The sequence below is a fragment of the Halichoeres trimaculatus genome, unplaced genomic scaffold (genome assembly GCF_033239565.1).
Source record: "Halichoeres trimaculatus isolate MK-OKI-2021-1 unplaced genomic scaffold, fHalTri1.1 fHalTri1_scaffold_10, whole genome shotgun sequence".
In the NCBI taxonomy this organism is placed as follows: domain Eukaryota; kingdom Metazoa; phylum Chordata; class Actinopteri; order Labriformes; family Labridae; genus Halichoeres; species Halichoeres trimaculatus.
In genome coordinates this window covers 7,929,266-7,943,847 of record NW_027437187.1, presented here as the reverse complement: position 1 = coordinate 7,943,847, position 14,582 = coordinate 7,929,266, and the positions used below count along the sequence as shown (strand labels likewise).

The 14,582-nt window shown below is 39.2% G+C and overlaps 1 protein-coding gene across 4 annotated transcripts in view; it reads right to left on the bottom strand.

Moving 5' to 3' along the window:
- wwp2 (WW domain containing E3 ubiquitin protein ligase 2) overlaps positions 1–14,357 on the bottom strand; it is a 67,369-nt gene extending 53,012 nt beyond the window's left edge. For 2 of the 4 annotated variants that reach the window (XM_074676910.1, XM_074676913.1), the window contains exons 1-5: positions 14,282–14,357; positions 12,211–12,292; positions 5,027–5,183; positions 4,672–4,793; positions 1,589–1,726 (exon numbers count right to left, since the gene is read on the bottom strand). In XM_074676910.1, coding sequence (XP_074533011.1) covers positions 1,589–1,726; positions 4,672–4,793; positions 5,027–5,183; positions 12,211–12,280 — 487 coding nt within the window. In that variant the 5' untranslated portion in view covers positions 12,281–12,292; positions 14,282–14,357. Of the gene's footprint in view, positions 1–1,588; positions 1,727–4,671; positions 4,794–5,026; positions 5,184–12,210; positions 12,293–13,093; positions 13,161–13,399; positions 13,515–14,281 lie in introns of those variants that run through there. The other 2 variants (XM_074676912.1, XM_074676911.1) reach the window with 2 other exon arrangements.
- Between the last annotated feature and the right edge of the window lie 225 nt (positions 14,358–14,582).

Here is a 14,582-nt window from a genome sequence, read left to right as displayed (position 1 = left end):
AACTATCATTCAGGGTTTTCTATCATTAATGACAAACCTAGAACAGTTTCTGCCTAATGTTCAGTACAAACTCTGTTAAATTGAATGGTATAATGTGGTGCAATATTGATGGTTCGTATAATCCACTTCCTGTGGGAATGGAAAGTTCCTGAAAATACCAGGGCCTGATGTCCTGAAATCATCCAGTAAATGTCAGGAGGTCATGTGTGGAAGGGGATTATGCTTCTCGTTGTTGTTCAAATACATTTTGAGTTTGATCATGCTTTCACTATTTAAAGCTATTGTTCTGAGTCACTTCCATATCATAATCTTTATAAACCCAAGAAAGAAGGAAGCTGATTGGAAGGCATCGTGAACAGTCATGGGACGTTCATGTTAAAGCATAGCAGAGTGGACGGAGATTAACTCTGAGGGAGAGTAAAAAGAGCAAGTTTTATTCTTTCAATCCACCTTTTAAAGTCCCTGTGAGGAATTCTTCTCTTGAAAAAGTTTCACTTCTTTATGCCTGTTTATAAGACATGTTTTAAAGTGAGATTAAAATCAGTGACCAAAAGAAACTGTTGAAAAATCCAACTTAACAAAACTCCAGTGTAATCCATATTCCGTTATACTTTTCTACAAAGCTACAAACTACTCATTTCACTTCACAATCAACCAATAATTCTACATGTAAGAGCTATTTAATGTAAACCATGTGAGTAAAAAGTGGCTTTGAAAGTTTCCATGTGCAAAACACAACACTCTGGATTTTTCCAAAGGAGGAAAACACACTAACAAGAGTACTGCAGTGCACAAGCATCCATTTGTATAAACAGATGCAAGCATATGAGTGTGTATGTGTGTGTGTGTGTGTGTTTATGTGGTTGTTGGCGATGTTAGCGAACATTTAGGACAGGAAAGGAAAGAATGAAAGAAGGAGAGATGGTTTAATATTGTGGTGTGTTCAGTGCTAATAAGCTGTCTGAATGTCTGTGGGAAAACCGTGCGTGCATGTCCACTTTCATGTTTCCATGCTGATGAGTGAAAACCTTGTTGTACCCAGACTTTGACTAAACTGAGAAATCACTCTTCACTTTGTTTTCCAGTTTGGTGTTGCAGTAATTTCAATGACACCCGAGGTCAAAGAGTTTTTTTGTGTTTTCTGTAGATTTTTACTCTGATACAAGGCTCTTCAAAAATTGCAAAAAAAAAAAAAAAAAAAAAAAAAGATAATTTATTTTCTTCTTATTCTGAACTGGAAGCTTTGACAGTGTCTCCCATTTTTAATGCAGCTGCTACTAAAAGTCAGGGTGTCGTATAGCATTTTGGATTTGTGGCTATTTAATGTTTGATAACTCCTTATTAAACTTATTCCATGTATTTTTTACTTTATGTTATTTTCTGGGTTGTATCTTTGTTTTCTCTGAGAAGAACGATCTTCAGCTTTTATTCCTTGGTTCAAGACGTAAAGCATTAAACTTACGTACACTGGTGTGCAAACGGCCTCTGTGGCTGCTTTGTTGTAAAAGTCTCTGCAACTACCTCCACCTTCAAGCGTGTGTGTGTGCATGTGTGTGTGTGTATGTGTGTGTGTTAAGGTAGGACTCACTGTCTGCTGCTGTGCTGCCATTGGGCAGTGAGCCCAAATCAACAGCCATGCCGTCCAGACAGACGTTGAGCTCTCCTCCCGCTACAACCGAGCCTTTGTTCTCCGTCTGCAGCACCAGACTCATCTGGACGTTCTCCACTAGAGGGGGGAGGAGGGACGACAGAGAGGATGAGTGGTGAAGAGTGGAGACGATGAAAGGTGGTGGGGAGGAGGGAGAAAGGTTGAGTCACAGTGAGGAAATCAGACATCCTCTGTTGATGCTCCAAAATAAGAAAACCGTGTGAGCCCACGGTGTTATATCTTACAGAGTGATCATGAGCAGTAAACCAGCCTGCCACCTGCTCTTTGTCAGCAGAAAAGAGGAAGAAGTGGATGGATGGGTTAAAACAGGACAGCAGGATGGGGGGGGGGGCACTTCAGTGTTAAAAAATGAGTTTTTGTCACAAGGGTGGCTCATACCAGAGCTGCTCACCAAAAATGTTAGTGGATATACTGATTATGCTAAATATAAAACTTTATCTTTATGAAATTAACTATTGAGTAATCAATGTGAACTTATCTTTCACCCCCATTCATGGCTGTTTTTTCCTCATCCTTATTTCCTCTCCTTTATTCTTTATAGTTACAGTCAACCCACTTTGCCCCTCTGGCAACAACTGTTACCAAGGTGTATCCCTGTCATTTCCTACTCATAAAAAAAACCCCTCAGCGTTACTAATGCAACTTTTTACGCTATACGCTAGTAGACAACTTAGACAAAGATAATGGTTTATAAAAAACAGTTTCCGAGTGGTTCCTGTCACATGACATTATCTGCTTCCACTGTAAAAAGGGAATCTTCAATCAGTTGAAGTGATGTAATTTTTTTAATCAATCCGACTCAATATTTTTAAGTTAAGGTTTCCAATGTATTTTTGTGGATCATATCAACTTGAAATTCTGTGTTGCTACAACTAAAAGAAAGGAGAAGAAGCTGGACCGACTTAAATTATTGCTTCAATTGGTCACACCTAAATAAATTAAGTTCTTTGAAATGAAATTAACAAGTTCAATGAACACAACTTAATAGGTCAAATGAACTAAATATTTTAATTCTTCTCAAATCAACATTTTGCATCAATCCATTTTAAAGTTTTCAGTTGTTTCAACTCAATAATCTGCAAAACCCAAAAGGAAAAACAGTGGGTGAGGAGGGAACGCTGTGGATATGAGACCCTGATGCACATTAAGATACCACGCAGGGACAGTGTGTCTGTGCTCCATGGCATAGACCAGCTGACTGTCTGTGGTCCACTGCGCTAACTGGCTGTCTGTACTCCACGGCAAAGGCTGCCTGGCTGTGCCCCATGGCATAGGCTTCAGTTAAAATACTCTCTCAGTAATGGTAATTTAAATGTAACTGAAGACAAAACCCAGTCTGTCATTTCAAATTATAATTTTAGCCCATCAACACATCTCATTTATTCACATATAAAACATTAAACACGCTTAAAGGTACACGGTCCATGCCACAGGGCACAGACAGCAGGTCCATGCCATGTAGAGCACAGAAAGCCTGTGTCCTTAGCAGGTTAACAACTTAATGAACAGCGGGGTCTAATATCCACTGCATTCCCTCCTCACTCATGGTTTGAAATGAGTCAATTCAATAGGCTGTAAAGTAAACTCTAGAAGTAAACTCAACTTAAGACTATTAGTTATATTTACTTACCTTTTTAGTGCAATTGTTTTCCGAGATTCTTTTACGTAAGCTCAACTTGTCACATTTTTTACAGTGCAGTAAAGTCTAAAAGAACCTCGTCAGCTTTTACTATGAGATTTTGCAAATTATTGAGTTGAAACAACTGAAAACCTTAAGTTGGACTGATGCAAAATTTTGATTTGAGAACAATCAAATTTAAAGTTAATTTGACTACTTCAATTGTGTTGATTGAACTTAACTTCTTTCAAATAACTTAAGTTATTTAGGTGTGACCAATTGAAGCAATAATTTAAGTTAGTCCAACTCTTTTCTTTTTTCAGTGTACGGTGGAAGACATGCAAATCATTCTGCAAAGAGGAAGAGCAACAATTGTTGCCAGCCATAGAAATCCTATTTTTCTCAAAACCAAGTTCAAAATGGAAAACAAATAATTACAAAACATGGTTTAGAGAGGGACTCAGCTGATAAAACTATAAGCTTCTGAAAAAATTTTGGGCATAAACAGGGTAAGTTGAAAATATGTTAAATAGTCAAAAATTATTTTCCTAAATGATGACCTTTTAACAGAAAAAGATGTGACCAGTATCCCATTCATTACTGACTAAACTGTTATAACCATAACAGGGAGACTCAATGTTTGGATAGATTTAACTGACCTTATGATTAAACTGCAAGTTGGATACTGTAATTGTAATTTATTTAAAAAACCCTAAAGTTTCAGTGTTTAGGCATTAAGCACATCAAAATCTCTGAACCCTGAAATCAGAACTCTGCAGGTTTAGGCAAAAGCCCCCTAGGAGAAATACATATGGCTCAATCTCCACACAGGATGAGACAAGCTACCAGTAAGTCACTTACACTGCTTCCTTCAGTCGTTTTCACCTTTTTAAAAGCAACACTGGGTGTGACCAGGGAAGTGAAAGTTAATGACACGGCACTTTCAGAGTTTGTCCGCTTGACTTTACACATATTAAAAAGAAACACCCCCTTCACAAGGTCTTTTTCAAACAGCCTCATCAGACGTAAAGGTTAAAAGTGGTTGAGAAAAGCAGCTCTCTATTGTCTTAACTTCGAGAATTTCCTGGTACCCTCTGAAATCAGCAACCTGTAATCCATTTAATCCAGTTTCAGGGAAGATCCTCTCTAACCAAAGCCAGAAATTATCATCTGACCCTGTCATCGGGTGCATGTTCCCTGCATTAATCTGTAAAGTTAAGTGTTGCCAACACATTTCTGGTGATTTACTTGGAAAAGAAGTCTGTTTGAGTTTGAGGAAGCACTTGGATTATGTGATATTACCTCTGTGCTTAAACATAAAGGTTTAACCTTTAAACTAAAACGAAATTCTATAATTTATTTATCTGTGAGAGCACGCCCTTACTCTTTCCATCATGGCTGCGCAGTGTGTCCAGCAGGTCTATGGTGGCACTGCCTAGAAGCTCCTTCCTCAGAGTGTGACAGCTCCACAGCTTTAGATCCAGGCGGCTCTGAGGCGTAACGTTACTGGAAAAGAAGACGCAAAATTGACTTTCCATTTGGACATTAATTCTGAGTTTCATCACTAAATACTTTGTTTATTGAAGTATTATCCTGTAAATGACTAATTTCTTCACAAACTGGTCGTTAAATGTGTTCGTTGCATCAAAATAAAGATAAAAACAAAAACAAAGCATAAATAAAATACCAGATTTGTTGAACAAACTTTCCTTGCAGCATGTGTTTGTTTGTGTTCTTACAGTGTGAGATCTTCATTCCACTGCAGCTCGAGGTGTCCGCTGCGTTTGCCCGTTTTTTTTGTTTCACTGGTCAGGCCGTCTGCCGTCACCTCCACAAAGGAGCTGAGCCGGGAGTGACGGCTGGGCAGCTTGGGAGACTGGGGCTTTGCTGAAACCACTACACATGAAGACACACAAAAAAGAAAGACTTTTTTTACAGGGCACCTCAGAAATTTGAAGATACTCTTCTTGTACGGACAAAACTGTTTGAGCTAGAGCTGCGTGAGTGTCGGGTCAATCACAGGGCAAAGGTTTTCATTCAGTTTTGAAATGTGTCATGTTGTTAGTAGTATTTTTTTAAGCTACATAGAAAACAACTTTAATATCCCACAGTCATTTAATAATACCAGGATGGAGAATTTTCATCTAAAATATGTTTTGTATTTATGTATATATTTTTGTCAGCAGCACCAATATGAGCTGAATGTCACAAGTTTTCATTTATGCTTTCCAGTGCATGATTTCCCTAAAACCAGCATGTGATCAGCATGTTGCTTTGCTGGGCACAAGCTGTGTTGGCTGATGGTTCAAGCAAACAAACAAACATAAACATTGCCCTCTAGTGGAAGACAAATACCAAAGGCCTGCACCCTCATCTTCATTCATTCTCATGAAACTGGCCAACCAGGCCTCAGTGTGAAAAATAAGAGTGCGGGCATGCTGGAGGGAAGCATTTACACTTCAGAACTTTTTGTTTCTTGCTAAGACTTTTCCAGATCTTTCAATATGTAAACCAGATACAATCTGCAGCCTCAGATATAATGGTTACGTCTTTCAGCTTCAGAATCATTAAGACTCTGGGTTAAATCTGGGTTTAGTCAATCTTTCCTCCTTGAATTGTTGCACAGACTTTATAAAACTCTTTACATTGCAGAGATTTTATGAAACTCTTTGAATCAGGACTTTACATTTCACAATATTTTCCAAAATCTTTTGAATCCTGCCTGTGGTTGAAGTCTACAGCTGGCTCAGACAGCTTAGTGGCTTTCAATTCTTGCAGGCCTGCTGAGAATCTTGTTTCAGCATGAGTCCGTCATATGAGAGCCGATCCGTTCGTCCTGAATCCCTTTAGATTGAGGACGAAGAAAACTTCAGAGGACTCGTTTTATTAGTGGTGAGTTTTGATAGATGCAGAGTCTGTTGAGGCTCTGTGAGGGACTTTCATGCTGTACGTTTCTACCTTGAGACCAAACCAGTAGTGCTCTTCGAAGGAATTGAGTTCTGCATTTCCCATCACTAACTTGTGTTAACACACCCCTCCGTTGTGTAGACCTGTTAATGTTTTTGTAAAATGTCTTCAGGTGAGGTTTGTTGTGATTTGGTGCTATATAAATAAAGATGTGACTTTTGCCAAAGTTTGAGGGAGACGTTTGATTTCTAACCATCAATTAGCCAAAAAGTGAAAAAAAAAAAAAAACAATGACACGGATTAACCCTTTAGCCCTTATGAATGATGAAGCATTCAAACACCAGCAGAGATTTTAAGTCACAGCTCTTTTAGCAAGCAAAGCCCTGATGGTAGAGTTGCCCCATCTAGAAACTCAAATAGAAAACATGTCTGTTTACTTATCCTGATTCAGTGCAACATTTTGTGCAAAGAGAATTATCTCATTTTACTAAGAAGGTATAACAGAGTTTGACTGTTTGAAACTCTTCAGAGACTGTAAAACTCTCTGTAAAGAAACAACCATAAGGAGCAATGTCTATTAGGGCGCATTAAGAAGGCACAAAAAGCCCTGCTCAATTAAGTCTTTTATAATCTTGGTTGAGCTGCGGTTGAAAAGTTTAAAAATATGATCTAAAAAATGAGGGAGACAAGGAGAAAGAGAAGGAAAGGATGAGCTCCTTTAGTTTCACTTGTTGTTATGAGCCAACAAAAACTTCTACACAGTTTAACAGGGACCCAAGCTACATTGCAACAACTAAACTCTGATCAAGTGTTTATTTCTCATTTCAACTTCTGAAATAGTCCAGTTTGACTTCATGTGAGTAGAGATTAGAGTTAGACCGATATATCGGCCGGCCGATATATCTGGCCGATATTTGGACATTTGTCTCTATCGGCCATCAGCCGTATTTTCTTTTAAAAAGCTGATTTTTGATCCGTTGTATAAAATGACGCATATCGGCATCGGCTGCCCAAATTTGGAAAGCATCGGCATCGGCCCCCAAAAAACCCATATCGGTCGACCTCTAGTAGAGATGGGTATGGATAACCAATTCCTGTTAAAAGTCTAATAGAAATGGTGCAATTCATCAACATCATTAGCCTTTATGCTTAATGATACTTGGCTTCAGGGTCTGTAACTTCAGGGGTCAATTTAGTAATTTGATCTATCCTAATACTGGACAGATCTACTCATTTCAAAGGGAAACAGTGTGCATACTTTTATTTTATTTATTTTTTCTTGGTGGTGTTGTTTTATTTCCATGTTTTGTTTAAGTCTGGGTCCCTCCCTATGTATGTTCAAAAGATGATTTTATGTAAGATATGGGAAACTGGATTTGTTTTGTGATTCCATGTTAGAAAAAAAAACAATTAACATGTTGAATATAAAATAAGACATTAGCACCTGATTAGATTTCAGTTTTGAAGTGAGAAGATGTGTGTCACAAAGAAAGTGAACAGAGTGTACAGAAAACAAGAAGACATAAGTGGTTTGTGTGTCTTTGTAAAGGGAACAAAGGTGCAGAAAAATTAACAAACAAAGGATATTAAGTGTCGTTACAGCAGTAAAATTGGCTACATCGAGACAAAGAGACAAGACATAAGACTGAGTACTGTTTCGAACACTGCTCCTTAAAAGTGTTTTCTTAGTTTGCAGTATCTTGAGCTCTCGGGCCACAGCAGCACTGAGTCTAGCAGTGTTTCTCATGAATCTCATCCAAATTTGAAGCTGGATAAATGAATAATGACAGAGAAGAAAAAGCCTCTGTCAGTGCCTTCGCTATCACAGACGAGACATTCGCAGATCTGGGCCGTCTGAGTCAGGATGACCATCTCTGAACTCATGAACATCTGGCTCAAAATGTGAGTCATCTGCCTCTCTCTGAAGAGGAGAAGTGACACAGAGAGATGAGAAGTGTCAGGATCAGCAGAAATAAAATGAGTCTGCGTTGTGTGTGTGTGTGTGTGTGTGTGTGTGTGTGTGTGTGTGTGTGTGGGGGGGGGGGGGGGGGGGCAGACAGAGGTCGAGAGCAGATCAGTGGTGAGGCAGATCAGAGAGTGTGTCTCAATCTGGTGTAAGTGAATAAAGCTGAAGGTCAGAAATCAGAGTGTAATAAGAACGGTTGGATTAGAGTCAGCCAAGTCAATTTCTATGAATTCCACTTCTATCTGAATCTTTGACCAAAATAAACTTAATGTTTCATTCAAGAAGACAAAATCTAGCAGGTAGACGGCCCAGCAGTGCCTTGGGGCATGTGGCAGTGTACCTGTTGTAGTGTAAGACAAACCATGAGCTGTGTTCATGGTCGGTCACAACAGAGACACAAACAGAGACACAAACAGAGACATCACGCTGAGGTAATATTTAGTCTTCCTGAGTTATGCAAACAACACAAGTGTGGTTTTTTGAGAAACTGGTTTCTTAATGAAGTGTCTTTTTGCAGGCTGGGAAACTCAAGCTGTTGTTGAAAAAACAACTCTGCCATTAAGCCGAGTCATTTTCCTTTCTTTGTAACCATGTGGCCCTGGTTCAGAGCTAGGGCTGGGGGATTATGGTAAAAATAAGAATCCTGATTATTTTAAGTGATATTGAAATCACGATTAATAAACATTTTTTCAAAAACTTCAGTACTGATTTAAACACAACTTTAAAGAACCAGCAAGTGGCACATACAGTATTATTGATACACATAAGTCACACACACTCGCTGTGGCTGCACATGGAACACAGAAGAGCTATGAAGCACAGGAACTTGCATACTGACTCCTGTGGTCTGAAAACAAAAACGCAGAGAGGTTTTTAGAGTGAGTTTTAACCCTCACATGATGGAGGAAAACTTCAAGCTTGTCAAGTTTCATGAAATAAAAAATTGTCTGAATACAAAAAACTAAAGAAAGTCAGGCGTCATTTTTTATGGTGAATGTGGCTCATATGAAGTGTAATAAACATTTTTTACCCCAAATATGTTAAAATCTATTTGTCAAATTTCATGTTTTGCAGAGTATATGATGTTAGGGCACAAAAAAGCATTTTCTGGGGTCCCCCAAGGCTCTATGTTGGGTCCACTATTTTTTCTGCTATATAAATCAACAGTTGATAAAGTGCTTTTAAAAAAAAGCTTCTACTACTACTAGTTCTGAAGTTTTTATGTTTTTCACCCAATAAGCAGCATTTTTTTAAGCCTTAACAAGCCTTTTTGGGTGGCATTTTGTCTTTTAATATCTTGAAATGCTTCATTTTCTGGTCTATGTGGCTCAAAAAAGTCTAATAAGACAATTCTTCCTTAAAATAAGACATAAACACTTGTTTAGATATCAGTTTTAGCAGTGTATTTGATGTTTAGGCATAAATAACATTTTCTGGAGTTCCCCAAGGCTCTATGTGCGGCATATTAATTGTTTTTTTTATTATATTGTTTTTATGATTGTCAGATGGCAAAATTAAAATCACGATTAAAATCCGATTAATTGTCCAGCTCTATTCAGAGCTATGTGAAATAAAATACCGTGGCTTCATCACAACGATCAAATTACTGATGTTTTTGAGAGAAGTTTTGCTAACATACATGATGGTAGCAAAACGATGATCTGATATTTACAAACCAAACTTCTTACAGGGGCTAAGCCTACTTTTGCTGAAGAAAACATTCAAGAAATTAAATCATAGCTTTGAAACTGAAAAGTTAAATCATAAATTCGGAGGACAATCGTTCCCTCATTTCTAAAGGTGACCCAGCAAAATTCAGGTTGTTACATGATAAATTTACATAGAAACAAGAAAATGAATTGAAAATAGACCAGATATAGAAAGATTGGAGCATCTGTTGGAATGAGCTCATCCCGCTCCGGATCATGAGGATTCATCAAACTTCTCCTGCTTAAACTCAAGCAGCTCCCCTGCCTCCTCTGGAGACCCAGTCCAGACAACATCATTCTGTGTGTTGAGAGTCCCACACTGTTTAAACATGGCACAGAAATCAGTGTTGATTCCCCAGGGTGTCCTCTCCTTCACAACCTTGCCATACTGCTGCAGTGCCCACCTGTCAAACCTCACCCTCCTGACCGTGTGCTGATCCTTCATCCACTGCACCTCCCTCCTACGGCAAGCTTCGACTCTGGCCTTGTGTATGACTCTCCTGACAGTCTCTTTTCCAACTCCAGCTCTGGCTACAGACACTTCTCAATCTCTTTATCCCTAGGGTTTTCTGTCCTGAGATATTGTTTTTCCCTCCTGAGCCCTTCTTGCGACCCAAACTCCTCTTGTTTACAAACTTCTTTCTGTTGAAGTCAGTGAAGATCCACAGAGTCTTGACATTGATTTGAGAGAGGTCAGACTCCTGTCTGCCACCCAGCAGGAACTAACAGAGATTACTGGTTGAAATGTGCAGCTCCTTTACAAGTTTAGCTTACCTAGATACTTCTTACAATCAGGAAATACCGAAGTATGGAAATGAATGAAATGTACTCATATGAAATTTATCCTTGAACGAAGAAAATTTGGTGGAATATTTCATCCTGAATTTTGCTGGGTCACTCTATATTTATGATGGTCATACATGCACAGGTTCTGCATGGGGAACACAACACTAAATCCATTTGTGTTTTTAGCACCACATTCAACCCCTTTCACATCCAAGTCCTCATGTGATCCAAAGCTAACAAACACACTGACAGCTGTTATATTTCATGATACAACATGTATGATAAATTTTTAAAAACCTGGTGTGTCGTACCATTTTTATGCAGACGACTCACAAAAATATGCCCCGCTGAAGAAAAACAGCTCCCTGGCACCCCTACTAAACTGCTTGCACGACGTCGAGGTTTGGTTGGCTATGAATTTTTAAAAATTAAATGAATCCAAGACAGAAATTGTCATTTTTAAACCCATCTCTTCTTTTGTTTTCAATCCTGATTTGTGTTCTCTTCAAGAGTTTCATAAATCTACAGCCACCAGCCTTGGCGTCATAGTCGATGGAGATTTTAAACTTGATAAGCAGATAAATGCCGTGGTGAAATCCAGTTTTTATCATCTTTGGCTTTTTTCTCGTTTAAAACCAGTTTAGTCTTTTAACGATTTGGAGCGAGTGACTCATGCTTTTATCTCTTCACGTCTTGACTACTGTAATGCATTGTACACGGGTATTAGCCGAGCGAACCTGGCACGCTTACAGTTAGTCCAAAATTCTGCTGCTTGTCTTTTAACCAGCACACGACGTAGAGAACACATCACACCCTGCGTGGTATCTTCGTCCTGGCAGACTACCTGCGTTTGTTTATATCTAGCACGCTGTGCACGCGGACTGATACACTAAGCGGCGAGTGCCTCGTAGCCAGCTGTGGCTCTGCTGCGGAAGTAGTGCCTAATACTACACGATGAGAACTAGAGCCTTATTTAGCGGTGTTTTTGTGTGAAAGTAACGCGCTGAAAATTCTCTGAATAAAGCGTGAATGCAGACTGACATCAGATTTTTCTCGGTGGAAGTCCATTTATTTGTATTTTGGGTAAAGTAAAATATGGCCCCGTCTGAGTGCAGAGGAAACCGGCTGACGAGCAGGGAGGGGGTGTTTGATGCGAGCGCTCTGGGCTTCTGCTGCACAAAATCACTGCTGTAGGGGTAATTTCTGCCCTAAACCTTGTGATAGGACATGTTCCATCCCGGAGTATCACTATATACTATCTTAGTTTCTCTTCCTCTGCCAAAAAAGCTATGAAACTAAGATACAGAACAACAACTTTTTAAACATTGTGTAGTGATCACCATCAATAACAAATGCAGATTTCACATTTCTGAATATATTCTTTTAGGTAACTTATTAAACCATCACTTTCTGACAGGAAGAAAGTGAAGTTAAGAGAAGACTGAAAAGATTTCAAACAGTTTTGGAATGACAGAGTTAAAAAAAAAAGTACATGTCACATTTTTATTTTTTTGTAACAAAATGTGCCAGTAAATAAGTTGAGATGACAAATTACCTTTCAAGATCAGCTGAGACTTCTCGGTGGTCTGGGCACTGCCAGGTCTGTTCACACTGGCAGCTGCCATGACCTCACAGCTCTGAAAACACAAACACACAGACACACAAACAAATTACAGCATACGGCTGCATCATAACTTTAGAGCCAGAGGTGAGAGTCCCTGGGTAACCCATGACTCAGTGCTACACCTGATACATCACCCAACATAATGGTAATATCCTGTACAGCAGTTTTGCAGGAACTGATCAATTGCAAGACATTCACATGATGATAAACAATGCCAGGTGCTGGCTGAGCTCAGCAGGTAGAGCGGGTGTAGAAAGGCTTGGGTTGCGGAATTAATTCCCTGTCCTGACTTGACTTAGAGCAGATCATCCCCAGTCACCCACATTTACTCTTGTCCTCACTCTAGCTTTTCCATCTATAAATGCAATAAGTCCCAAAAAGGGGGCCTCAAATAAGAGTGATACATTATTCTCAATTAAAGTCAAGGCAAAAGATGGCCGAGGGATGTCACCAGGACTTCTATCTGACCAAAACAACATCACCTTGAGCAAAGTCAGTGAAAAAAGAAGCTGCGGTAGCACAGGAAAAGGCATTTAAAGAGCGGTGCACTGTAAAACCAAGCTTTTATCTGCATATGTAAGGATGCCTGTTCAACCATGACAAGGGAATGGAAAAAAAAAACAATGTGGAAATATCTCTTCCTACTGCCTTGTGTGGTGCGGTTGTGATATAACTAACACAAAAGATGGATATGTCAATTGAGAGCACTCTGAGCAGATGTGTCTTCTTCTTTAACTCCCCGCACAGTCATGACTCCAGGAGGTGGTTCAATTCACCCCCCACTTTACCTTTAACATGCAATATGTATGCTTACCTGGTTATCTTGTGATTAATCAGTGATAACAGAATTGCTGTTTGTCGGATGTTGTTCATCAAGGCCAATGGATTGGGTGTTGTATCATAACAAGAGAAACTTTGCAACTCCCATCCCTGGTTTATAGAGCAACAAATGAATCTTTAAAAACCTACTAGCAGACTGAGTGCCAAGATTCTCATTTATTCAAACTAACATCACCTTCAGCAAAGTCAGAGATGCAGTACACTATAATAAATGCAATATAATGCTTGCTAAGGGCATTTTAACATCTGTTCTTCACATTATGTCAGAAAATATCCTAACCTTACAGAGGTTTCAGGAGAGCAGCCTCATACTGACATGAGTAGGATGTCAGGAGAAGCGAAAAGTAGCACCAAGGTGACTGCTGCTCGATTCTCAGCCTGAGACCAGATCAAACCCAGTGATGAACAGCTAGAGTTAATTTACCAAAACCAAAAGAAAATTCTTTACTGTTGAAATCCTGACAAAAGACTTGTCATCGTGACTGCAGACAAGCACCTCATAGGGATCAAAACAATAGCTCACAGCATCTGTCATCAACCTTGACCGACTACGCAGCCACGTCTGTATCAGTTACTCAGTAAACCCTCTAAACTTTTAGAGACTAATAAAGGTTTATACGTCCCAGCTGTCCATTTATAATTGTCCTCTTGTTTAAATACCCTTGGCTACTGCGCACAAAACACAAACACGGAAGATGATCAAGACATTTCTTTGTATTGCTGTTAAGTGGGAACAGCAAAACCATAACTTCCGGTCATCTGTACTTTCATACGTCAACTGCTTCAAGCAGTTACTGCGATTTAACGACGGCTGAAACGTACGACACAAAGGCCAAAATGCCAAATTGAAAGCAAACGTTGACAAAGGAACTTAAGCCACACACTAGATCGAGTGTATTGTCGCCATCTTTCTGTTTATGTGATTTTATTTTTAAGTGACAGTCGTGTGATATCCGGTGACTCTGACTAGCTTGATCCAAACAGGCTAACCGTTAGCCAGCAAGCTTCGTAAGGAGATTTAACAAAAGGACATGTCGATAGAAACGACTCTCATAACCTGACAACAAGTACAGTACCAATGATGAAAACATGGCACATGTCAAAACACAACATATTCATTGTAAAACCCACTCAGTATGTTTTAATGTAATCTTTACCGTACCTTCCTCAGCTGGGCTCTTCTGCTAGCGCTGCTGAACTTTCATTTCCGCCTCACTGACGTAACCACGTGACCTAGGGCATGCCTTTTCATTGCACAAAGAATGGTGGTTCATGAATAATGGTAAACATAATAATTAGGATTAATTAACAGTCTATGGGTAAACATAATCACTTTTTATATATAAAAAAGTATAAATATTAATTAAAAGTAAAGTTGACTGATGACAGAAGCAAGCACCATGCAGTGGGTGTTGAGTGGGGCTGATGACTTTGTACCTCACCAGAGCATGTTACAGCCATAG